This window comes from Xiphophorus hellerii, chromosome 5, assembly GCF_003331165.1.
Source record: "Xiphophorus hellerii strain 12219 chromosome 5, Xiphophorus_hellerii-4.1, whole genome shotgun sequence".
NCBI lineage: Eukaryota > Metazoa > Chordata > Actinopteri > Cyprinodontiformes > Poeciliidae > Xiphophorus > Xiphophorus hellerii.
In genome coordinates this window covers 14721677-14747546 of record NC_045676.1, presented here as the reverse complement: position 1 = coordinate 14747546, position 25870 = coordinate 14721677, and the positions used below count along the sequence as shown (strand labels likewise).

At 37.6% G+C, this 25870-nt stretch overlaps 1 protein-coding gene across 3 annotated transcripts; it reads left to right on the top strand.

Annotated features, from left to right (window-relative positions):
• Positions 1 to 76: 76 nt before the first annotated feature.
• prss12 (serine protease 12) lies at positions 77 to 25596 on the top strand. Of its 3 annotated transcripts, XM_032563678.1 has the most exons (14): positions 77 to 157; positions 326 to 559; positions 3531 to 3669; positions 4558 to 4730; positions 5605 to 5755; positions 6326 to 6504; positions 6921 to 7062; positions 7166 to 7386; positions 11077 to 11218; positions 15263 to 15468; positions 16290 to 16368; positions 17913 to 18035; positions 22117 to 22412; positions 24506 to 25596. In XM_032563678.1, exons 2-14 carry the CDS (start codon positions 400 to 402, stop codon positions 24826 to 24828), a joined length of 2334 nt encoding a protein of 777 aa, XP_032419569.1. In that variant the 5' UTR covers positions 77 to 157; positions 326 to 399; the 3' UTR covers positions 24829 to 25596. The 3 variants fall into 3 exon arrangements, with proteins under 3 accessions (XP_032419569.1, XP_032419567.1, XP_032419568.1); XM_032563676.1 differs by having other exon boundaries at positions 91 to 559; XM_032563677.1 differs by having other exon boundaries at positions 92 to 559; positions 7166 to 7365.
• The last annotated feature ends 274 nt before the right edge of the window (positions 25597 to 25870 follow it).

The window sequence follows — 25870 nt, the reverse complement described above, 5'->3', positions numbered from 1 at the left end:
AGAATAAACATGAATGAACTTATTCGATTAATCACTGACGTTAATCCATTTTTTCCCCTCGGTGAGTTTCCTCCCCATCAGCCCACGCAAAAAGGATCCATCCTGGTCGTTTTCCTCTTACACTCTCTTCCCAGTGCAAAGCGCTGAAGCTGACTGGGTGAGTGGGAACCCGTCAGCTGATGAGTGAATTAGATCTCCGCCGATATCAGCTGTTCTGCTCACAGACCTAACATGAGTGCGGCGTTTCTTGCCTCAGTGGTCGTGTTTGTGTTTGCGAGCGACTGTTATTCCAGCAGCCTCCCCTCATTCATCCTGCCGTTCACAGACTGCGCACGGAGCCGGGGGAAGGATGGTTCATACCGGGGAGCCATCGACGTGACCGAGTCCGCCAGCCGGTGCATGAACTGGACGGAGGTGGCCGGATTCAAAGAGCGCTATCCGGGCAAAGGGATAGGAGAGCACAACCACTGCCGCAACCCGGACGGCAGGATCCGTCCCTGGTGCTTTTTTAGGAACCACAAAGGCAGAGTTGACTGGGGGTACTGCGACTGTAAACATGGTAAACATGCAGCTTATTGCCAATTAAATGCTTTTTTGTGTGACATGACCAGCAGACGTAAACACGCATAATTCAAGTAATCTGATTAATTATTTAAAAAAAGAAAGTGTCTTTTCTTTAAGAAAAGAAAAGACACCTTCTATTCTGTTTTGTGTTGGTATTTTTGAGCTGATGGAGAGAGGAGTCTGCAGATGTTTTCCAGCGGTGTGCAGCGCAGTGCCTGCGGGGCGTCCTTTATGACTGCACGTGTACTATTTATTTGCGTAGTATCAATGATAATTAATAAGTGTATTTGTTTAGGTGGAAGAACGTGGTTTGTTACTGAAAAATGGCGACAGCAAACCATGCATCTTTGAATTGTTATAGCTTAATGAATACTTAAGCAGTGTCTCTATTTGAGGCGTTTTTTTGTTTTCTGTGTTACAAAATGAGGAAAGCCTCTAACAGAGTTTTCTCTGCAGCAAGTTCAGATCTGCAGAAAGCAAAAAGAGTCACACCTTTACCTCCCTACCCAGTTTATTGGTGTTGTGTCAGCACAGGCATACCCATAGACATTGTATCTTCTTAATTTATCATTAAAAACACGTTATTTGTTCTTATTAAAGAAAAGATCTGGAATGTACATGTCAATAAATTTGAATGTCAAAATGTTAACTTATCTCAATAATTCAAAAGGTGAAACTCATTATAGAGATTCATTATGCAGAAAGTGGCATGTACAGAAGTGTTGACTTTTGTTAATTTGCAACATAATGGCTTATTTATGAGACCTGAGACCTAAATTCAGTTGTCAAAAAATAAATTATATGTGCTGTACAGTATGTTAGAACTCATTTGTGGCTCCTTTAGATTGAACTATTGCATCATCGTCTTCTTGAAAAAGCCCCGGGTTCGTTCAACAGGGCTGACTTTGGATTTGATAAAACACAGTGAACCAGCAGAAGTTTATGACATAGCTCACCATATACTGGACCTCAAGCAGCTCTTATTGTACCTCTTTACTCCTTCAAATAAAGTGTAAAATTCATAGGCAAGATATGCAAATTGCAAGCAGAAAGAGCCCAAGCCCTGATCCTTTTTGCTGCAAGGTACCAGGTTTTTTCTTGTCATTCATTCATCCATTGACTATTTTAGCAGATCTACCTACTTGGCTGTTCAAGTCATCCATATTAAAATGGAGAAAGATAGAAAGACACACATTTGAAGAACAAGCATGCAAAAAATACTAGCTAAAGAAATAATATGTGCAGTGTACTGTACCATATCAGCTTCTACATGATCACAAAAATGACAATATTTCTTAGTTTTTCTTTGTAATATTAACATATCATTTGTACAAGATCTGCATTTATCTAAATGTGCTAAAGGCATTTAAATGAACAAGTTTCTACAGAAAGCTTATATTTTTTCCATTAAAGTATGCAGTGCTGTGACAAAGTACTACTAATAATTTACCAAAACAATATTTTTTTTACTACAAATAAAGTGTATTTATTTTGTATTATTGTTTTTGAAAAGGATGAAATAAAAGTCAGTTTACATGCACTTCATAAAAGGATGTAGGTCCATTTAAAAACATACTACCATAATGTATTTTCCCTAAATTCTGCATGAAATCAAATTTGTAGAGCAGTATCAAACCAGAAAAATGTGCATTTCCTGCAAAAATGCAATGTAAATGCTGTAAGCTGAATATTTTTAGTGAGAATTGGAGAAGCATTTGAAGTCAACTGCAGAAGACTTCCAAGAATGGAAGACATAGGCTGAAGCAGCAGAATAAAGTCTGTAAAATGCAACTAGAAAAACTGTAGAAGAGGAGTGAAAACTTTTGGTCAATGCAAAAATCCCACCCAAAGAGTATTATAAATGCAATAACAATAGTTTATGAGCTAAAAAGCTAAAGCCAGCTGAGTTATAAGGAGTGGAGGAGTTACAGTGTATTATGGTGTTATGGTGTATTGGAAGAAGTTTAGAATAAGGGTTGAAAGGAGGGATGGATTTTGATTTTTCTTAAGGGTTGGAAGGATTTTATTGGAATCCTCAGAGCTAAAGAGCCATTGTTTTTTTTTTTTGTTTGTTTTTTTCTGAAGACTGAGCATAATGCAAACAAAAACTTGAAGAGTGATTTCATAAAACCTGTAAAAGATATAAAAAAGCTGAAATAAACAGGAGTAGTTGAAGGTTGTGACTACACTTAGAAATTTGAAATGTATTTCTGTCTGAAAGTATGTGGAAGTAATTACCTGTGAAAGAGCGCCACAGTTGTAGCTGAATTTTAAAAAATTATGGAATGTTCCATTCATTTCTAAGGGGCCGGAGATGATTACAGAAAGCTGAATATTTCATAAGATGTCAATATGAAAAGACAGTTTTAATGTCCTGAATAAGCAGAATATAATAAAAGTTGAATGGTTGAAATAACACAAATTATGCAGAAATATTTAAGTGGCGATGCCTACAGCATTCACACTAACAAGACAACATGACGCCTGTGCTTTCAAAAGTGAATTATGATACATAAAAATCACTCACAATTGCACAATCGTGAGTCATTTTATGTTGCCAGGACAAACTCACATGCCTCTGTTCTGTCTTCCTTTGTCTTGCCTTTTTACTCTTGTATGAAATACTCAAAAATCAATCAAGCTTGTTTTTCTTGTCTTGTTGAAGTTTTGCAACAAACAGTTATTGCTTTAGCTTTTTTTGTGGAGAAGTTGTGGCATGGCAAGCACATGAGATAAGCTAATATTTTTTTTCGCGTACAGAACAATAATCCCTATAGGTGTCTCATTCCTAGATATTGATGTGGTTTTATTTTTTTTTTAAAAAAACAGTCTTTTGTTTTTTTTTGTTATCTGTTCTTTGCAAATATGACTGAACCTTAATGTCTCCACACTTAGCACGCACCTTGTTGTTAACGGTTTTCTAACTTTGCACGATTTTTTTTCTCTTATTTTTTTCTCCACCCCAGGCTCAGTCCGTCTGCAAGGAGGTCGCTCCAAGCTTGATGGCAGGGTAGAAGTGTATCTGGGAGGAGTTTGGGGGTCCGTTTGTGGCAACGACTGGGAGGACGAAGATGCCGGAGTGGTCTGCAGACAGCTGGACGAGGGGTGAGAGCCAGCAGCATGCATGCATTCACTTGTGTTTGTTTGCTGCCTTGTCTTCCCACATATGTGTTCAAACACAGGTGCGAAGGGGGAATCAATATCTGTCATCTGTTAGAAATTCTCAAGCTGGGGCTGCTGTTAGCAACTCATCAGACATATATTCTAGGAACTGTTCTCATTTCTTTCCAAAGTGTGTGTACTTTTCTTTTATGACCTTTACATCCCTTTGCCCTTTTTCCCCTTAGGTATTTAATTAGCTCAGTTATTTACATTGCTGCAAGCTCACGCCTTTCCCCAGCCGACCTTTGCGTGCGACTTGTCTCGTGGTTCTAACTATGAGGTATAGCTATGCCAGAGAAAGGTCTTGGGGGAGCTTGTAAAGCAGTTATTCATATCAGATGTGTTCATAATATGGGGCATACTTGCTCGAATGAGGAATCTGCTTTCCCTGGAAAACACAGTCACTCTATATGCTTGCTACACATGCTGTCACTAACACCAGCACAGACCCGCATTCTGATACGAATGCAGGTCTGTGCAGCATGTGTGCATTCACACAGAAGTCAATGAAAGCACACAGTCAAAAGGAGAGAGGGCAAATGTCAGCCATATATAATGGCTGGAAGTCTCGCTGATGACTTTCCCATGCTAAGTTATTGAAAGCTGCTGGTGAGCAAACTGGAAACTGAGGATTACAGCAACCAGTTCCTAGAGGCCTGTAAACCTAATGTCGGGATGGACATACTGAATTTCCAATTGATTTCTTATCACATAGCAAGAAATAAATTTTTTATACGTATAATTGTTTAGCATTTAACAAGTCCAATCGAAGCTACTGATGTTAGTTTTGTTTTGCACAAATAACCTATGTGCCCAACAATCTCCTCTTAGGGTGTCTGGTCTTGCTCGTGCAGTTCCTTTGTTTCGCCGCCAACAAGCCAGGCTTCACTGGTTGGCGGTTCATTGTCAGGGAGAAGAGCCAGACCTGCTCCAGTGTCCCAAAACTACCTGGAAGGGCGAGGAGTGTTCTCTGGCTGCAGCGGTTACCTGCACCCAACAGAGGGGTAGGCCTGCCTCATGTGTTAGGAATGATTCTGGGATTGATGTATCGATGTTTGCTTGAATAAAAGTAGGTCTGAAAAGCCAGCAAAGCCTCACAGTTCTAAAATACTCAATAATAATCCTTAGGATTGACCGGTCCTTGCAAAAGTATTCACACAACGTTTTTCTCATTTTATGTCCATACAACTTCACAATTCAATGCATTTTATTTGGACTTTGTCTGATAGACCTGCATAACCTGGTGCATGCTCAAGTATGCCTCCTCACACACTCACGCACACACACGCAAAGTGCTAGAACTTTTTTCGAGCACAGTTGCACAGGAAGGCAATGGCCAGGCTACTCTCGGATGGGTCCAACTGAATATTTTTCTAATATAAGGGGGACACGTCCCATTTACACAGAATTATTGTGACGCCCATGATCCTCCTAATTGACCTAATTTACCACAGATCTCTTGGCTGCTTCTTTATTGAATGCTCTTCTTAGCCAGTTATTAGTTTAGGAAGACAGCTATGTATTGGTAAGTTGTTACTTGTGTCATATAACATTCAATTTTCACTGTTAACTGTGTGATGTTTTACACTTTGTCAATAGTTTTGTAACCCAGAACTTTATCCCTAACCTGTCTAATGTGCCACCTCCCACCCTTTTTCAACATACTTTCATTTAACAATTTTGTGCTAATTTGTGTATGTCTATCAATTAAAATCCCAATAAAATATATCCCCAATTCTGGGTTTTATATAGCAAAATCAACAAAAGTCCAAGTGTGTATGCTTTTATAAAGAGTCAAGATACTAATGAGTCAAGATACAAAGATCCTGGTATAAAGATGTGTGTAAAATTGTGAACTTCATTTTGTGTGCACATTAGTGGTTGGGACCCTTCCTTTACGGTTGGTTGGACGTCAATCAGAGTCAGAAGGCAGGGTTGAGGTCTTTCACGCAGGACAGTGGGGTTCCATATGTGATGACCAATGGGACGACAGTGATGCAGAGGTGGTGTGTCGACAGTTGGGGTTGAGGTAAAAGTAAGGCAACACACACACAAACAAATTATGTTTTTTTTTATTTATTTATTTTAATCCAGAACCTTTACTAACAAATTGCACTGCTATAGATAGGAATGCACATTTTGAGTATTGAGGAATACGTATGACAGAAGGAAAATGAAGCAGAATAAATGTGGGTGGTGAGCCATCTTTCTCTCCATGCGCCTCTGAAAGTATGACAAGTATTCTTTCCATTCAGACACAGAGAGAGGAGTGAGGAGTAAAGAACATCTGGGAGTCAAACAGTGAATCAGTCTCATTGTTCCTGCATGGATTCTCGCACCATGGAGTTATGCATATTTAGCAATTCTATATTCTCTGCAAATGTGCTGCAATGGTTGTGATTTACACAATCTTATGTGACAATTATTTTTTTTGTTTAAAAATCTAAAATGCACAATGACTGTGCCATACAGTTTAAATATGAGCTGTATCATACTTAAACCTTGTGAGGCACTATTTGTCACCACATCAATTTTGCACCGCATTAGAGTTACTGCAGGGCAAACCATTTATTTTCTGGACTTTGTGTTTTCTTTTCAGTGGAGTTGCGAGAGCTTGGAGCCAAGCACATTTTGGCAAAGGTACAGGCCGCGTCTGGTTGGACGAGGTGCGCTGCTCAGGCAATGAGCTCACTTTGGAGCAGTGTCCAAAAAGTGCCTGGGGAGAGCACAACTGTCTGCACTCTGAGGATGCTGGAGTGTCCTGCAGTCCTCTTACAGGTAAATCAGCAGATTCCCATTCAAAAGTGATCAATAAACTGACATTTGTCATGATAGCTGAACTTTCATGTGAAGCTACACCTCTTCCTGTTGAAACATTTACTCACAGTCTATCAAACCCTTAGGGATAATTTTGACTTGACAGGTGAGGGTGTAAGAGAAAATATGGCCGTACATATTAGTTCAACAAAAAAAAGATAAACAACCTGATATCTAGAATAAAAAAGTGTTGATCCCAACAAAATAATTCACAAAAAATCATGGAATCAGAGTACAAAAAACTGCAAAGTTAGTAGAATAACTAAATAAAAATCACATCTACGACCATCTTTAACATGAAACAAGTAAACTCTTCAAAAAATGCAAAACTATAATCAACACGAGCGCTTTGCTCTTTTGTCTTTCCATCTCGACAGATGGTACCATCAGGTTGGCTGGGGGAGCTGGAAGCCACGAGGGACGTTTAGAAATCTTCTACCATGGTCAGTGGGGGACGGTGTGTGATGATGGTTGGACAGAGTCAAACACTCAAGTTGTGTGTAGACAGCTTGGTTACAGGTAATTTGACATATTTATTTAGTCTCACTTATGATTTAAATCAAATCAAATCATTTAAATATGGTTTTAATTGTGGATGTATGACCTATATATTACATGGCAGGGTGGGCGAGACGCTCCCTTCTGAAGGACTCGACATGAACCCAGTTCCACGGTTTGGGGTGGGGTCAGGTCCAATCCTTTTGGACGATGTGAGCTGCACAGGAAAAGAACCCAGTCTATTGTTGTGCAACAGAAGGGAGTGGCTCCGCCATGACTGCACACACCACGAAGATGTTAACATCGCCTGCAGCTCTGAACAAGGTGCAGACAGTCCGCCAGCTAGTAAGAAAGTATTTTATCTCACTGTCATGCATAACTTATTTTTGGGATGGAAGGGTGCAGGAAAGTTTTCTGAATTCTTGCGATTGTGATTAGATGTTGCCGACTATAGCTGAAACCAGCTGAAATCCAACTAAACACATTAGTGTCATTATATTAACATACATGAAAGTAGTATATTATTGATGACTTTATGAAGAAGTTTAAGTTAATTTACAACTCCGGCATGGCAGTGGTTTCCATAAAGGTGTTGCTGAACAAGTATTTTCTTTCAAGAAATGATGATGGTGTGTCTCAAAATTTTTTATATGCACAGAAAAAACTGAGGGTTCTGTAATATTTTAGGGACCATTAAGATGCCTTTTTCAAATCATTCAAATCCACATCAGTTTTCAACAAGTTAAAAGGAATGTATTGTTTTAGGTCATTAGTTTTTCATCTTATATGTGTCGGCTGCTTAAAAGAGTACATGTTGAATAACCAATAGGCTACAAGAAAGTGCAGTCCTCAGCCTTTTAGTATTTTTAATAGGCTACTTTCTTTAACAAAAAAAGAAAAATGATACACAGTTTTTATATTTTTTCACAAATCTCCAAAATATGCTGTGCATTTGAAAAAAGCATCCCCAAATCATGACGTTGCTTTCTCATGCTACATAAGAAAGCAATGGGATATGGTGTGTTTAGGGTGATCTACAGCATTAGTTTTTCACTACTGCATTTTATTGAGGGATGTCAGAGTATAAGAGAATGAAAACAAAAGCATTCAACAATTTTAAAATCTATATAAAAAAACCCAGAAATTCTTGTCCATGAAATTGTACACTAGTACTTTTATTTGTTAAATTAGATTTCAATACAGTACGCTACATTGATGTTAGTAACTATGTCAGAACAAACTGTTAAAAAAGTCAAACTTTTGCAAAGAAATGAATACATGTATCTCTAATTGTACAACCCCAGTTTATAGCATTTTTTGTCACTAACATATTAGCGATTGTTAGCATTAATCCGAATCATCTGCAGACACCCTAAACCTGAATGTTGCTCGTAGGCAGTTTACTGGAAAAGAAAACACAAGCTGATCTGATCTAAGATCTTTACCAGGGACCATGTCCCTGGTAAGGTTCAGGTTCAGTTTGGTAAGATCTTTACCAAACTGAACCTGGAGACAATTAGATTTCAGATTACTTAGAGGAAAGGCAACATTCTCAATGTGACACAAGGAAGGTGAGGTCATTAATCGTAATCGCTGCAGTCTGTGGTTTCACTTCACCGTTCTCAGCGCTCCTTGTGAAATCACTTTACTAGACCTACTCATTGCAAATGTTAAATAGGTAATACACAGAGTTTCCACACATCAGACTAAAAAGACAAAATTGTACCCGGCACCAGTGTTGTTCTACAACCTACTGGAGCAGCTTTGTCACCATGTAGTTGCAACTCTTTATCAGAAGAGATTTACGTATCATAAGCAGCTAAACAAGGAGAAATGTTGAATGTAGCATTGTTAATCATATTTGTGACTGCAACTTTCTGGCACCAGTAAAGTTGTGATAAGACTAGAAAGGAATATAAGAAAGTAAATTTAGATTTCACATGGCTGTTCTGTATGAAAGTATAATGAAGCTCAAAGGAAGAGAGATGGCGTTTTCAGTATGTGGTTTTAGGAGGTAATGTTGGGAAAGAATCAGAAGAACTGCTTCTTCCCACAAACCCCCACTGAATATGTGTTTTAGAAGTGCAATATGTATGTGAGTATATTTATGTTTTAGTGTTTGTTGGTATGTGTACAGCTCTCTCCTTCCCCTCCTAGCATGCCACAGGGAGATTTGTCTGGGTTTATTTTGGAAATGAATTAACAGCAGATCAACCAGGCAGTGCTATGAACTCTCTCCTTCTTTCACCCTTGTTAGAAATCATAACACAGAGTTTTGTGGGAACATCGGTGCTTTGTGTTGGTGGTGTGTAGAGGTAGATTGTGACTTATAGAGCCTACATACAGTGGAGAGAGGGTTAAACAAAGTTCAGTATATTGTATTTTGTTGAATTCATTTTTGGGGACTTGTTTCATTTCTGAAATACTGCTAAAGAGAAAGTGTGGTTCAATAACTTCAGCTTGATCAGTTTCTGAATGGTGGCACTCTTTTGTATTTTGGGTGTTTCAGTCACTTTTACACTGATGTTGAGACACATAGTCAGAAGTAAGTTTACACTCATCATGGCAACAAGTCTCATTAATATTTACTCAAAATTTTAAACACAATTTAATCACTCTTGGAATTTAGATTTATTTTAAATAAGTTATTTTCCAGGCACAAACCCAGTTATTCAGGATATTCGGCAAATCTTTAGTACATCTGAGGTCAAGGTTTCAAGCATTTACAGTATTTCATTTGTTCATGATTTGAAATAGAGTTAATAATATAGCAAATTCACTTACTTCTAAAGCTGTGCAATATTCATATTTGTGACTCAGAAAGGTTTCTTTGTATGATCTACAATATTTTCCTCAACAGCATTAAGTTAAAACAAGCTATGAGAGAGCTCTCTGTCATTGCTTGTTCTTGATAAATTTGATTGCTATCAAATTAACAGAGAGGATCACATCTTTTGGAAAGTGACTTAAGTTAGTAGATGATGGAAACACAAATGAATGTGTGTGTGTTAGTTAATAGCAACAGAAGTGTTTCTGTTTCTGAGCAGGAGCACATCAGAATTTCCTCATTCACCAGCACTGACTGAGAAGCAAACATTTCTCCTCAGCTTTAATCTCTCACCCCTATTGTTCTCTGAAACCACAAGATTTTTTTTAAAATGTTAAAGTCTGTTGCAGTTATGATGAAGGCTGCAAAGAGAAAGTTTGTGTTATCCTTGAACTTACTGTCTACAACATCCAGCTTGCACATGTTCAATAGCTTTAAAACATTCTCACAACCTATTTCTTCTCAAAGCAAACATCAGAACGTCTGTCCAAACTTAGACTTAGTAAGAGTGTAAACTGATAGGTTAAATCTCCACACGGAAAACCCATTAGTGTCTACTCAGATGGCATCAATGTACGTGCATATGTTTGAGCAAGTGTGCTGACCCAGTAACAGTCAACATAAAACTCTGACTGATGTGAAAGACGGTGTGTTTGTGCATGTGTGTGAATAACCTTTGAGAGAGACAGAACAAGACAGATCGAAGAAAGAGCAGAGAGCAAAGGAAAATAAATACTCGTCACAGACTGAAAAGACTTTGGGAGTTTCCCATTCCATGCTCACACACACAATTAACATTTCTGTAAGAACACAGACAGGTGTGCCAACTACTACCCTGTAAAGTACGTGTTAGCTCAAGCTGCCTTTACAGAAACATTCTGCCCTGGAGGATCAGGTTTGTCAGGAATGCATGAGTAGTTCATTTGAACCTTCCCAAACTCTGTTTGGAGTGTTTTCGGCAAGTAGAAATGAATCTTTATCATTGTCACAGCCTAAATTAAGGCAAATGTAGAAACTGTTTCATGTCAGCAGAACTATTTTTCCTGCTATCACCAAAGTGCTTCTTAAGTGTGAAAATACTGGGTTCCTTACTGGAAATCCTGTCCTTACAATACCTTGTACAGTTTTCTAAAACCGTCTAAAGTCTTTTCATATTTGGTCATAAATCAGTCTAGATTTAATAGAGCTGCTTTGTGTCCTTTTTCCAGGTATCCCTGTACGGCTTGTGGGAGGGGAAAGCTCCAGGGAAGGTCGGGTTGAGCTCTTTCTGTCTGGACAATGGGGGACTGTCTGTGATGATGGATGGACTGATCAAGATGCTGAGGTGGTGTGTAGGCAGCTGGGCTACAGGTATTGATATTTGGAAATTGCCTCTATGACAGCTTTGTACTTCTAGAAACAAGGCTATAAACAGCATATCATGAAATCCCCTGTGGTTTACTCAAGTAAGATATATTGTTTGTCGTTTGGAAGTCTCAGTGTCACACACAGCACTTAAATATGTAAAATTCCAGCCTGACCTGTGACAAAAATGCATTAGGCTCCTTATTTTGTTGGGTTTTAAAGACCTACAAAGAGGTAGGTCTTTAAAACCTACCTCTAACTCTCAGTTAGTATTTGCAAATGCTCAGTTTAACAATTTTCCTGCCTCCACAAGCCAGAGTAGCAATGAGTACCGTAATCTGCTTAGGCTGAACTAGCAGTTCTCAAAGAAATACAAACTTGAATACGGGTACTATTGCCAATGATGCAAAAATTTGCAAATAAATTTGTAGGAAATTTATTTCCTACAAATAAATTTGTAGGAAATTTATTTCCTACAAATTTATACCAAATGTGGTATTTTGTTGCAGAATAACTGTAGTATAGTTGGACAGTAGAACGGATTTTGCTAAGAAGACATTAAAGAACAAGCAAGTAAAGTCTTTGTATATATACTATTTGTTTTGATAATTTGTAAATGTTGTGGCTTTAATATTTACAGAAACAATAATACAGACATGTAATTATATGCAGTTTAACTTCATTCATAATTTCATTATTTCAATAACATTAGATCGGAGCCTTTAAATATACAAAAAACTATTTTTACTTTGACCCTCTTTAGTAGTACGTTTCCACTTATCCAAGATGCATAAAGCAGCTAATCTACATTAAATGGGAACAGCACGCGTTGCAGCAAGATATCGTCTTTCATAGTCATCTAAATCTTATAGCATTTTCTTAAACCTTTAATTTGCAGTTGTGGTCAAGATCAGGATGTTGGAAATAGGTTCAAATTCTGGAGAAATACTTAGTTTGATTTTGTGGCTTTGGAACATCATCACTTTTTACATTAGGCTCAGCTAAGTGAATTCAGACTCCCTACTCTTTTTGCACAATCCATCAGCACCTTTTAGATCTGGCATGTGGCTTATGTTTCTTTGTCTGGAATGTTTTTTCCACTTCAAACTCGATCACAAATATCCTAACAGTAGTTCTTGCTGAGTTACAGGCAAGCCATCTAAGCACTGAGAGTAGAACCACTGCTTCTCCTTGTTAAGACAAGCCAGTTGAGGGGTGCTTGGTATCTGGTTAGGATGCCTCCTGGACGCCTCCTTGGTGAGTTAGGGCTTACTAGAGCTGCTTCCAGGGCATGCCGGAAGAACCATGGTTTTCAGCTGGACTGGGAATGCCTTGGGAATCAACAAGCATTCCCAGTCCAGCTGAAGAGAATGCAATGAGAATCCCAAGGCATTCCCACTCGGGCCACTTGGGAGCTGGACCAAATGGCTCGGGAGAGTGAAGTCTGGCCTTTGCTGCCAGGCTGCTGGCCCCTCAAGCTGGCCCCAGAATAAGCAAAAGAAAATAGATAGTTCACACTGAGTTAAAGGCAAGTCAGCAGAAAAAAATCCTTCAACTAATATTAAATTAGGATGATATATCATTTTTTTGTGAAGCTTTCTATATGCTAATAATTGCCCTCTAAACTTAATAAATGCTTGTGTAAACCAATGTGGTGGCAACAACATTCACAAAGTGTTTGTTCTGAGTGGTGATAAGTCTTCCATATTGCTGTTGATGAATCCTATTTGAGAATTGTTTTCATTTGGCCATATTTAAGGGAGTGCAAGATGGATTGGCATGTTTATGTCTACGCCAAAGCATTTCAGTCAACTTTAAGTCTGGATTTTGACTAGGCCTATCCAAAACCTTATCATAAATATGTCTATTTTTTTATTCATTCAGAAATGGACATACTGGTTTAATTTGTATCATTATTTTTCTGCCTAACACAGCTAATGGCCATGGGGATCAGGAGAGGGGGGACAAATTAGTGTCTAATTAAGCACATGGGTGGTTTTAATGGGCATTTTCCCTTAAAAATGTACTCAGCTTTTGAAATGTTATTATTTTTATTTAATCAGGTTATGTTTATCTGTGTTGTTTGATGAGGTCAAACGTGTGACAAAAAAGCACTGTAGAAACTGCCAGGACTAACAAATGACTAATATTATAATTTTACCTACTTGTGAAGCATCTTTGTTCCTTTTGAGAAACGAAGATGCAGCAATGGAGAACTGAATAAAAACAAAAGGTTTTCATTTTTCCTGACTCATTAAAAGAAAAAAAAGGACTCTCAGCTACACTCTGCTGTGACATATTCTTTTCCAATACAACATCTGGAGAGCATAACTCTGGAAGAATTAAAGGCAAAAAGTTGAAGGTGTATAACAGCCACGTTAGTTTCTGCCCTTTGTGTCATGCTGGGTGTGGTGACAGCTTATTACACAGAGGTCCCTAGATGTAAGGAAAGTAGTTTTAAAGGGACTAAGGCATAAAATATGCACACACTGTCATTGTAAACTTGCATCTTCATGTGTAGGGAATTGATATACATGTGAAAATGCTTTTATGTGGAATTTTGAAAGTTGGAGTATTCTGTAAAATACAAATCAACATGGAATATATACCAACATTTTTATGCCTATATTTAAATAAAAAAAAGGAACAAGATGAGACACATTGTAATGTTTATCACTTTATTGCTTCGTGTTTTTAACTAAACACATTGGAGTTGAGTTCTAAAAGTTGGATTTCACAAAATGTGGTATTCATGGAGAGTGGTAAGAAAAAACTCACTGTTAAAAGCAAACATGTGGAAGAAGGTCCTCTGGTTAGAAGAAATTGAGAATGAACTTTTTGGCCATGCTAAATCCAGTACTAAATCCATTTGAAAATTTGTGACAAGATCTAACTGCTGTTCACTCTCCATCTAATAATTGCACTCAGTTTGAGCTATTTTGTAAAGAAACATGGGCAAAAACCTCAGCCACCAAATATGATAAGCTTGTAGAGATCTACTTCAAAAGCATTTCTGAAAAGGATTAACCCTCACACAACATTTGATAGACTCCAATTTTTAAGTTTTCTACTATGCATACGGTAATTATATTTGCAGGACCCTGTATGGAGAGAAAAAACAGATTGATAGAATGATGCAATCGACTATTTTTGTAAGTATTAGAATGTAGGTCTCTGTTGCTGAAGAGTCTTTTATAAAACATTTATGCATTGAAAATGAATTTTGTCTCATTCCCTTTTACCATTTATTATTTTTACACTAGTAAATCATGTAGAAACTTTTCTTAACTCACTTTTGTTTCCATGAAAGGTGGGATGTTAATTCATTTTGGTTAGAAGACTTCATGAATTTATTGCATTATCACAGATGTCTTCAACTCATCAACCCCCATTTTCACATTGACTTCATCATTCACTTCTCCATTCAACTGTTAAAACAGATGTTCTAACCAACATGCTTATTGGAAAGAAAGGTGTCCACATTGTTCAATGGACAGCATGGAGTTTCCATCGAAAGCAGATTTTATTCTACTTTATCAATTACACGTGTGTGCAGTTAGAGAAACCCACAAAAGAGGCATGATGTCAGTTTCTAGGCTTGCTTCCAAGTGACATGAAGGTTCACCCTCTGCATGCTAAGTATTGCTCGGGGAGCTGTCGGAGACACACGTGCATAACAAGATGACTTTGTAAGAGACATCAGATCCCCAATGGATGACTGGAGTTACAGGACTTGTCACCCACCAAACTCCAGGGACGCAACATAAGAAAATCTCTTTCAGCTATCTTTTCAATCTTAATTAAAATCACAGCTACAGACCATACATTCACAACCACAGCCTAAAGGCTCCTGATATCACATTGTCTATTAGGTCAAATTGTCAAAGTGTTAAACCTGGTTGAGATCACAACCTAGGAATACCACACTATTTCATCCAACTCATTGTATCGTCAACACCTAGTTTTCTTTTATTTCTGTTTTTGTTTTGCAACCTTTTTTTGTTGGTTGCAGAGGCTTCTGTTATATCTCATGAAGTCTGTTTTATACAGGGGTGCTGCAAAGGCTCGTGTGATGGCATACTTTGGAGAAGGGACAGGTCCCATTCACGTCGACAACGTGAAGTGTAACGGCGAGGAGCATTCGTTGGCAGACTGCATCAAACAGAAGCCCGGCACGCACAACTGCCGCCACAGCGAGGATGCCGGGGTCATCTGTGACTACGGAGAATCGCAGCACAGCAACAGAGAGGTCAAAGGTCAGTCAAATTATCAAGATAAAGTTATTTGAGTTATGTGAAGAATTATACAGAAACTGTAATGTGTTTAGCAAACACTGCCATTCTGTCTTGTGCAATAAACACAGACATGGCTGAAGAAAACTAGCTGGGTGATCTGCTCAGCAGAATGCCGAAATTCTCTGAGTGAAAAAAATCTAAACATTTTCCAGTTTTATCATGTTGGAAAGAAGAATATCTTGGTGTATGTTATAAAGGTTTTATTTAATAGACGAACACAATAAAAGTAAAAAAAAAAATCTTATACATATTATTGATGATGGACTGAACAGTGCTATATATGATTGACCCATTTTGTGTTGATCTATAACATAAAACCCCAATAAAATATGTTAAAATGTGTTGTTACGCCAAGACAAAATGTAAAAAAAAATCAAGGAGCACAAATACTTTTGCAAGACCTCCAGATGGTTAAATGGTCAATCTATGTTTTTGTTTCATCCTGACTGCCACACATGCAGTAAGAGCTAGTTTGTACAAAACTAGGTATGGCCTGCACAACTCCCATAGTTAAAGGCAGTGCCTAAAGGGTTTTTCTCACTGCTTAGATTTTAACATTCATTATGTTCAAACTCCGAAAAGGAGCCCTAATTAATTATATTTCTAATTGATTTCAGCTTCATATTTTGTACTAAAAGGTGAATTTCAAACCTCATTTTTTTTGCCTGTCTAAATATTTAACAAAAGGAAAATCCGAGCTGAAGTTTATGGTATAGCGATCATCATCTTTCCACACATTCGCTCAAACACACAATCAGTGGCTCCTCTTTTGTCTCTCTCAGATCCTGTCAGCTCAATTTGCGGTCTGCGTCTCGTACATACTCGCCAGCGTCGGATCATAGGAGGAGAGAACTCTCTGAGGTAAGATGGAGGGGACAGATGGGATTAATAACAGAACAAAGAGAACCAGTCAGAGAAAATGACCACATTTCAAGTTTACATGCCGCAAATGAATACCAGGTAAAACACAAGGTAAAATATGTTTCCAGCTCTGGGTTTTATGGGTCGGAGCTAAATCGATCTAAGTTTTTGATGAATTAATAAGTTGCACAATGAATAAAATTTCCTTTACCTGCAGAGGGATCTTTGTCCTTTCATGAATATCAAACTAATTGCAACAGAGGAGGCAGATTTTTTAACAAGGTACCTGGAGAAGTCAGGAAATGGCTGTAATGTTTGTTGTTTTTTTATAGTTTTGGGTTTGTTTGGAAAAATTAAAACAAAGTATGGAAGAATGTTTGAGTTTGCTGGTTATATTCATTATTACTTAAGTTAATAAGAGATTTATTTAATATTAACATATTTTTTAACGTTTGAAGTTTACCTCTTTCATACAGTTGCCACATATCAAGTGAATTTTTTTCTCAAGCTTTTGCTAAATTTGTTGAATTATTCTTATTTCCTTTTTTCTCTTAATTCCTCAGTTGTATGATGCAACCCCATTTGTTGTTTCAAATAATAAAAACAGCTATCAAAAAAACAAAAAAGAATCAAGGACATCATAAATTTATATATATATATATATATATATGGGTTTTTTAAAATTATTTTGTCATCAGTTGTTGTTCCAGACTCTTGATCTAAAGTGATTTGAACTCTGGAAAATTAATTTTAAGAACCTCTGTCATTTTTTTAATATGTAAGAACCATTTTGTTTCTTTTTGGCACATAAAATTACCAGTATGTCATAAAACTTTAAATAAATTTTTAATGAGCTGTCAATCAGCTGGGATAAAATAACATCTTCAAATAATATTTTCTCTTCATCTGACACCCTTTGCTACCTTTACTTCTAACTTATGTTGCCAGTTTGAACCTAAAAACAACAACATATTAATTTACTTGTTTAAAAGTAATGAATAAATTTGAACTCTGAAGCAGAAAAGTTTAGGTATTATAGGGAAGAGTAAAACAGAAAAATTGTTTTGTAGAATGAGTTGTTAAGATGAAGGCAAATATAATTTAAAAAAATCAAAATAATTATTCAGAATAGACTGAGAAACCTACGGCACATAGATGAAGGTAAATCTGCAATATTTCTGCAGATGTCAGAGGGAACTTCTCATGTCTTTCTTATTACTGTGGTTCAGAAATGCATGTTTATACTTCACTTTGCCTCTTGTGAACTCTTTCTGACAGGCATGTTAGTGTTTCCCCTCCAAACAAACATGAATCATGTGCTCATGTTACTATAATGGCTTTCTGTTTGTGTCTCTGTTTATACATATATCTGTGGAATGGCCACATGCACCGATTTAATTCTAATTTGTTGCATTGCCTAAGTGGAACTCAGTTTATCTTAAATGCGACCCTGCAAATTTCTTTGTCTTTTTTTTCAATTGTGTAATTGCTCTGTTAGTGATAAGGAAATGTGTGTGTGCGTGGGGGTGTGTTTGTATTTATAGGGGCGGCTGGCCTTGGCAGGCTGCCATTCGTTTGCGAGGATCTCGAGGAGATGGGAGGCTGGTTTGTGGTGGGACTCTCATTGACACATGCTGGGTCCTAACCTCCGCACACTGCTTCAAAAGGTCAAAAAACAAACACTTTATCATGCTTGCTATTTTCTATTAAAGTCCTGAACATAATTTTATTGAGGTAAATGTGACAGTGATTCTGCATACATTAACTTTAGCATGTTTGGCCTTCGGTTGATGCCTGAGGCCTAAATTCAAATAAACTAACTCCACAGGCTGTAACACACTGTTTCAGGATAATTGATGGTGATTTGGCTGTATCATAACATAGGTGAAAGAAAGCATGGTTACATGTGGTTCAGGATCCTTCACATGGTCCCAGAAACATAAAATTAATCACTAAGCAATGACTGAAGACGAAATAAGGATTTAGGAAGACTAACCACAGAGTCTGCAGTTACTGCTTAGAAAGTACATGCTAAGATGTATCTTAGGAGAAATATTTTTTGTTTCCTTAGGTTTCAGGTTAGGTCGTTACAGTTAATCGTAGAACCACAACTTGCTACATGAGACGCTCCACTGCTATAAATCTTGACGTTTCCACATCAGATGTTTCCACTTACAAGTCCAGTTTCTTCCCTGAGAAACTGGACTTACATTTACAGTCAGATGTATGTTTTTCATTAAAAGCTCTTTACTTTCCAATGTAAAAAACACCATAAAGAGCATTTGTGAGGCAATTTAAGGACACTTTGAACTCCCAGAATATATGAGACTTCATAAAAGTTCAGCATTGGCTGAAATGATTAAAATTAAGCAACATTTACATTTGTTGGTTTCCATTGTGAATAAGTACAAAAACAATAAATCATTTTCTCCTTTGCTTTAAACAAATCATTATGTAGTTTATTTAGAGGAGTATTACTTCCCCCAACAAGTTAACAAGTTAGGAGAGTGTCATCACGGGAGAGAAAAAACATGTAGGCATTGTCTAAAGTTAATACTATCTATTATGGTGTGCGTAATTACTGAGCTGCTTGCACACTTATTGCCTTAAGTATTGCTTTTGTATTGGATACCTTCATAATTGACCAACTGAGTCATGGTGTTGAGTAAATTATATTGCATTCAACACTGGTATGACATTGTTATGTCTTTCAATTCTGTAACTTCACAGATGCTAAGAGCACACCTAAATTGTGTTGTCCTGTCTACCCCTTGATTGGTTACACCTGTTCCTTGTTTCCCCTGATTGTCTCCCTGTGTATTTAATCCTAACTGTGTTCCTTGTTCCTTGTCAGGTCTTTTTCTTGTCTGCCATCTTCTTGCCTGTTCCTGTCATTATTACACCAGTTGCTACCAGAGATTAGCTCCTACCTTTTACTCTTGCTGTGCTGCCTGGAATCTTGTATTTTCATCATTAAATCACAATTTACTCTCCATAACGTGGGTCCACTGCATCTGCCTCACCACTCTACTACCACATTTCATGACTCTTTTCAGTTCTATGTTATCAAAATCCCTCTTTGCTATGTCTCAGCTCAATATGAAAATTTCTTCGTAAGAATGTTGTAAGTACCTTCAAAGGTCAAACTCTTGAAGCTATTTGTTTTGCCTGCCCTTAAATTACTCTTTCATGCTCCAAGCTGTCAGTCTTGACAGCTCGCTATAACAGCTTCCAACAGTCATTTGCAGCATTTAAGTAGGAGAGCGCAAAAAATAAAATAGGGACTTTTGACTTCACTGCATCATGTTTGGTAACAGCCAGCATAACATTATGGTATCAATATCATTCTTTGGGGGACACTTTTCTTCAAAGATTATAAGAAAACCGGTGGCAAAGTGATAAAATCTGAAAAAGTTTAAGGGATACTGATCATTTTAGAAAACACTGTGTTGCTTTCACTGCAGATATAGGCAAGTTTAGGAGAGTAGCTATTTTCTTAAAGCCACACTTTAATGGTACACCATGAAAACGCTTACTTCTAATCTCATTGTGCTGCCTCTCTAGCTTTTTGTTTTTTTCTTTTGTTCTTAATATGATACTTAGTCTGCAAAGATCAAACTGTTGGAGTGTTTTGTCTTGACAGTCTGATCACATGTTGCTCTTCCAGCTCCAAACAAATGACAACTTGTAAAAGTCTTCTTCAGTATGCAAGCTAGAGTACAAGGGCTAAAAAAGGTACCTCCCTCTCTCGGTCACAACCTCTATAAGCGGTAACAACTAAAATAAGCTAAACCACACCAACACTCATAAATTTGGAAATAAAAAGCAGTCTGTACATATCAACAAAACACAGGTTTCATTTGTGCTGAAGTTAGAAAATTGTTTCACCAGACCTCTAGCAATAGTAGATGTAAAAGCTGATCTGAGGTCAGTGGTCACATGCAGCCAACACATTAAGTCTATTTATACATTGTATCTGTTCAGAAGAGCTTTTGCCAGCAGTAATAGAGGAGATACTTTCAGTAACAAGAGCTTGAAGTGAAATGTAGATTTGCTTTTAGGAAAGGATCTTGAATCGTTTATTACTCCATAACCACTATTAGCTTTCCAAAGATTGTACATGTCTGCAAATTTTAATGTACTTAAGCGGTTGGCCAGTAGTGTCTCTACACCCCCATAAACACATTGGCATTCGCTGGTTGAGAGATCTTTCCGGAAACACTTTGCCGTGTGTAACTGGACACAAGTGGAGACTTGGCTCCGTCTAAAGGCCTGCTCCTTTCATTCCTCGTCTCTTCTTTCGTTTCCATCCTTCACTGTCCCTGGCTCACCCTGCTAAACTCTCCATCTCTGCCACTTCATTTCGAGAAAGCCAAACGTGCCTGACAGCTACAAATAAAGTGACTGTTGAGAACATTATGATGATAATAGACATATGAGTCACATGAAACCAGCACAAGCACAAAGCAACAAATTTGTGCTATTTAATCGGTTTGTTTAACTCAAGGTACAGCTACAAAGTGTGCAATCCTTCTTACCTAAAAGGCAGATGCACTAAAATGTTGAAATGTGATTTCAGAATGTACAAAGGGAGAAAGTCCTCATATGTATTAAGCTTTTTCACATTTTGTCTTTCTACAGCTTTATATTAGGACTTTATTTGATAGAACAAAATGCAGAGCATAATTGACAAGTGCAAGAAAAAGATCCATGGTTTGCCAATTTATTTACAAGTAAAATGTGAAAAATGTGGTGCTTTTGTCTTCATCCTCTTCTGAAAACCTTAAATAAAATCCATTGTAATCATTTGCATTCAGAAGTCACCTTAACCTGAGTCTAAATGGAGCTGTTCTGTGAAGGCCTTTAGTGAACAATCAGCATCACAGAGCAAGGAACAGCATTCAGGTCAGGGATTAAGCTATGCAGAAGTTTAAAGCTGGTAGGGTTAGGTAATCAACTATCCCAAGCTGTGAAAAGCTGACAGAGCACTATTGAATCCATCATTCAAAATTACCAAGAACATAAAACTACAGCATACCAACCACATCATGCCATGTTAAGTTCATGGCATGTTAACAGATGAGCTCATGTGAGCTGTAACAGCTAACATGAGAGATTCTATCAACAGGTCATCTATTAATCTAATGACAAAAAGAAAGACGTTTTTCTGTTTAAATATTTGTCACAAGCCATGTAAGGGAAGAGCAAACACGGGAGATAAAATTTTACTTTTGGTTTTGGTTCTCCCTCATTATACCTGGTGGCAGCATCATGCTCTGGGAACGGTTTGCTTAAGGAGAGACGGGGAAGCTTGGCAGAGTCGATGGAAAAAATAGATGGAGCTTAGAATGACCCCATCAAAGTCAGACCTAAATTCTATTGTGGCAATAGAAAGCTGATCATTTCTGGTAAGAGGTTGGATACTCTCCATCCAACCTGACTCAGCTGGGGCTATTTAGCAGAGTATAATGGATAAACATTTTTGTATCTAGTTGTGCAAATCTGGTAGAGGCATAACCAAAAAGACCTACTGATATAAATAAAATTATTCTATGAAATATATAAACAGGTTTGCTGAATAAAATTGCATGCTTCAGTGTGCATATTCAAAATGACAGATCATTTTCCTTCTATTTCCCAATTGTACACATAGTAGTGTTCTTCTCTCACATAAATTCCCAAGAAAATACACTTAAGTTTTAGGTGGCAAAGTAAAATGTGAAACTAACACTTTCTTGATTTCCACAGGTATGGAAACAGCACCAAGCAGTATAAAGTCAGACTGGGGGACTACCACTCCCTTGTTCCGGAGGAGTATGAAGAGGAGTATGGCGTTGATCAAATCATCCTGCACCCGAACTACCACTCCCACAGCAACGATTATGACCTGGCCCTGGTTCGCCTGTCACCAGGGGCGGTGGGCCAGGCGCCAGGAGAGTGTGTGTCGTTTAGCCGTCATGTCCTTCCCGCCTGCCTGCCCACGAGGAAAGAGAAAGTGCTCAAACAGGCCAGCAACTGTCACATTACAGGCTGGGGGGACACAGGTCAGTTTAATGAATAAGTGTAGAAGTGTAGTACAGTTTGTCTCGAGTTCCTTCGTATATAATGACAAATACACAAGATTATTTAGATCTTGTGTATTTAAATATCAAATAACAATAACAGAATAAAAAATTTCACTAAAAAACAAAGTTTGATATGAAATATGTGAATTGAAGTATTAGTAAGTAATTTTTTGATTGAAAGTATAGATTAATAAATGAAAACAAAATAAACCACTAATTATGCACAAAGACATAATTGCAATAGTGGGAGGCCGCTGAAAAGAAAAACATCGTCTGAAAATTCTTGAGCCTTTTCTATTGCAAATCCAGATATGGTAGAAATGAACGTCTCTTGTAAATTGCACTCGTTCAACTTCATCCTGTGCTTGCTTGCACAGACACACACATCTGTTAGCGATCTTTAAATTCCATGCTGGTGTCATTAATCACCTCAAACGTATCACAGAGGCCTGCGCACTGTCACGCTTTTACTGTGCAGTAACAACTTGTACTCAACACATCGAAATGCTTTTTGATCTTCTTAATGCTCGTATGATTCCTAACTGATAAAATATGCATGTTGGGGTGAACAGGTGGGAAAGTTTTACTGCTTTACTTAAGTGAGGGCATAGAGGCTATTTAGAGTTTGTGATGTTTAGCAGTGAGTGTCTGACTCAAGGCTTCGTGTCTACTTTCTACAGCTGTTTATCTTTGGCTATCTGCCACCTCTGATATCAGACATGCAGGCAATTTTCCACACACACTCACTCACCAGCCAAGGCGGCTATGGATATTTAATGACGGTGTGTGGCCTCTGAGACAAGACAAAACAATGCCGCCTCCTCAACAGAGACTTGTTGCAGTTGTAGTTACCCCAAGTTTCCATGCTACCCCACAAAGCCAGGATGGCTCCTGTTCATGCTGCTCCCAAACTCTGAATTACGGGACAATCATAATATTTGAACTTTAGCATCATTAATAAACTGAACTGAACAGCTTTTTGAAATAGCACAAGTGGCCCTTTATTGACTTTTGCTCAACTATAAGGCTTCTGTGAATTTCTATCATTGCCATGTACATCTCTGGAAATAATTAAGCGACCACTGCACTGAACCCCATTGAAAGGCAATTTTTTGCTTGGAATTTCAGAGACATGTTGTCAGTAGTTCATAGAATAAAATAATGATGATCATTTACTCAAACACATACAAAAAGTAAAATCAGGGAAACTGATCGTTTTAAGTGGTCTCTTAATTTTTTCCAGAGCTGTATATTAGCAGATCTAAAAATGTGACTTTTGTGTGTTTAAATTTTAAACAAAGCACATTTTGGGGAATATTAGTCTTATGAGGTCTCTGAAGCAGATGTGTCATTCTTTTGTTTGTTTTTCTTACATAGTGCATGCAAATAGGGATATAGAGCGTAAAATGTACATGCTACTATTGTACCAAAAGATCAAGTAGTACATTCATGTTACATTACTCTTATTCTAAAAGTTCTTTTTTAAGTACATCAAAAAAATCTGGCTATTATTTTTGGTTCAACGGCTTACGCTTGCAGTGTTTACCAGGTTGGACTTCAGTAATTTGTCCTGTCTTGGCGCACGTCAGCACAATATGCCCAGTGTGATTTAAATTTACCAGGTAACGCGTTAAGTGACGAGATGCACTGCAGCACTCATGAAAAGTGCATTTCTTAAAAGTGAACCCAGGTATTGTAAAAAGTTTTAACTGGACACAGCGCCATAAGTTCTAGTTGCGGTTAGCTGCCGATGTGAATGAACCCTCAGGAGTCCAGACAGAGTATCTGAAAAGTGCAGCACTGAAGTACTGCTATGATTCGATTATTGTAATTACATTTGTGAATGACTTTCATATATGGAAAGCGTTTAGATGCTATGCTAATCGATCCAGTTGTGAAAAATGTGACACTAATTTGTCCTGATAAATTTTTTTGAAAACATTGTCAATGCAGATGTTGAAATAGTACGAACTGCCATACTCTACACTGAATTTTGAACTAAACCTATTCTTTTTTATACTCAAATGCTACCAGAAATCACAAAAACCTTTAACTCCTATCTCTTTTTCCAGGACGTTCATACTCAAAGACCCTACAGCAAGCCACGCTGTCCCTTCTCCCACGCCGCCACTGCCAGCAGTATTTCCACAGTGCTTTCACGAGCCGCATGCTCTGCGCCGGGAGCGTCCAGTCAGAGAGGCGCGTGGACAGTTGCCGGGGTGACAGTGGAGGTCCGTTGGTGTGTGAGCGACCAGGAGGGGGCTGGGTGGTTTATGGGGTCACGTCCTGGGGTCATGCTTGCAGGACACAACAGTCCCCTGGTGTTTACACCAAAGTCTCTGCCTTTAGCACATGGATACGCAAAATAACCGGACGTGATGAGAAAACACGATGAGGGCTGACAAACTGAAAGAAGTGGCCACTCAGGACTCGATTGGTCAAATGAAAAACAGGGCAGCAATACATTTCACTTATGACAATCTGTTGTCATGGTAATATACATATTGCCTGACAAAAAGGTGAAAATAGGATTTTCAGGTTAAAAATGTGAAAAAACAATGCTGAAGTTTCTTCACACTTATGAGTATGCCATAGCTGAAATATCTTTTGTTGTAAAATTATCCATTATTTAAATTATGCTTTGTGTGCAAGCTTTTATTGTGACCTTCTTGTAATTTTTGATATTATTATGTAGTTTGTCTTAAAAAAGGGACCAAACATATAGTGATCTGTCTGTCCATGAATATGCATACTTGCACTAAAATGACCTATTTTTTTAATTTAACTGTGTGATCCTCAGAAAAATGTGCTTTCAAGCCCCATTTCAGTCTTGTGTAATTTCTCACTTTTAACTTATGCAAGAATATTATTTCATGTCTTAATATTGCTCAGGCCTTTATCTTTTATGTCTAATAATATATTGCGTTTGATGTTGTGTGCTGTGTAACATTTGCACAGATAGACAATATTTCTCTATCCAAACTTAAACAGCATTTCCAAGTGGTTCTTTTTTGCAGTCACACTTTCTTCTTGTGTTGTAATTACAGTGTTGGTTACTGAAGAAAGACATTAATGTCAGTATCTCTTTTACCAATGTTTACTTTCTTTATTGTTATTATTTCATTGTAATATTTACCTATAAAGGAAAACATTTGTAAGGAGGCATAATGTGTTATCTTCTTATTCATCACACTCTAGATATTTTAATATATTTTTTAATATTTTAACATATATAATATAGTTGATAGTGGTGTCCTATACGTGTCCTATACGTACATTGATAGTTGCAATGCAACTATCAATGTGTGGCAAAATGTTTACCCAACACAAAAGTAGTGATAATGAAGTCTATGGCTGTAGAGCTCACAAAGTATCTGAAGTTAAATATTCTTTCTGTCATTTTGCTCAGACACTTAGGAAGAAAGTACTAAGTAAGT

What these genes read in the sequence shown, in the direction of transcription:
- prss12 (XM_032563676.1), top strand. Translation starts at nt 232, where the DNA reads ATGAGTGCGGCGTTTCTTGCCTCAGTGGTCGTGTTTGTGTTTGCGAGC. An exon ending in TGTCGACAGTTGGGGTTGAG is followed by an intron (nt 5,756 to 6,325) that starts GTAAAAGTAAGG and finishes TTTTCTTTTCAG; the next exon opens with TGGAGTTGCGAGAGCTTGGA. An exon ending in TGTAGGCAGCTGGGCTACAG is followed by an intron (nt 11,219 to 15,262) that starts GTATTGATATTT and finishes TGTTTTATACAG; the next exon opens with GGGTGCTGCAAAGGCTCGTG.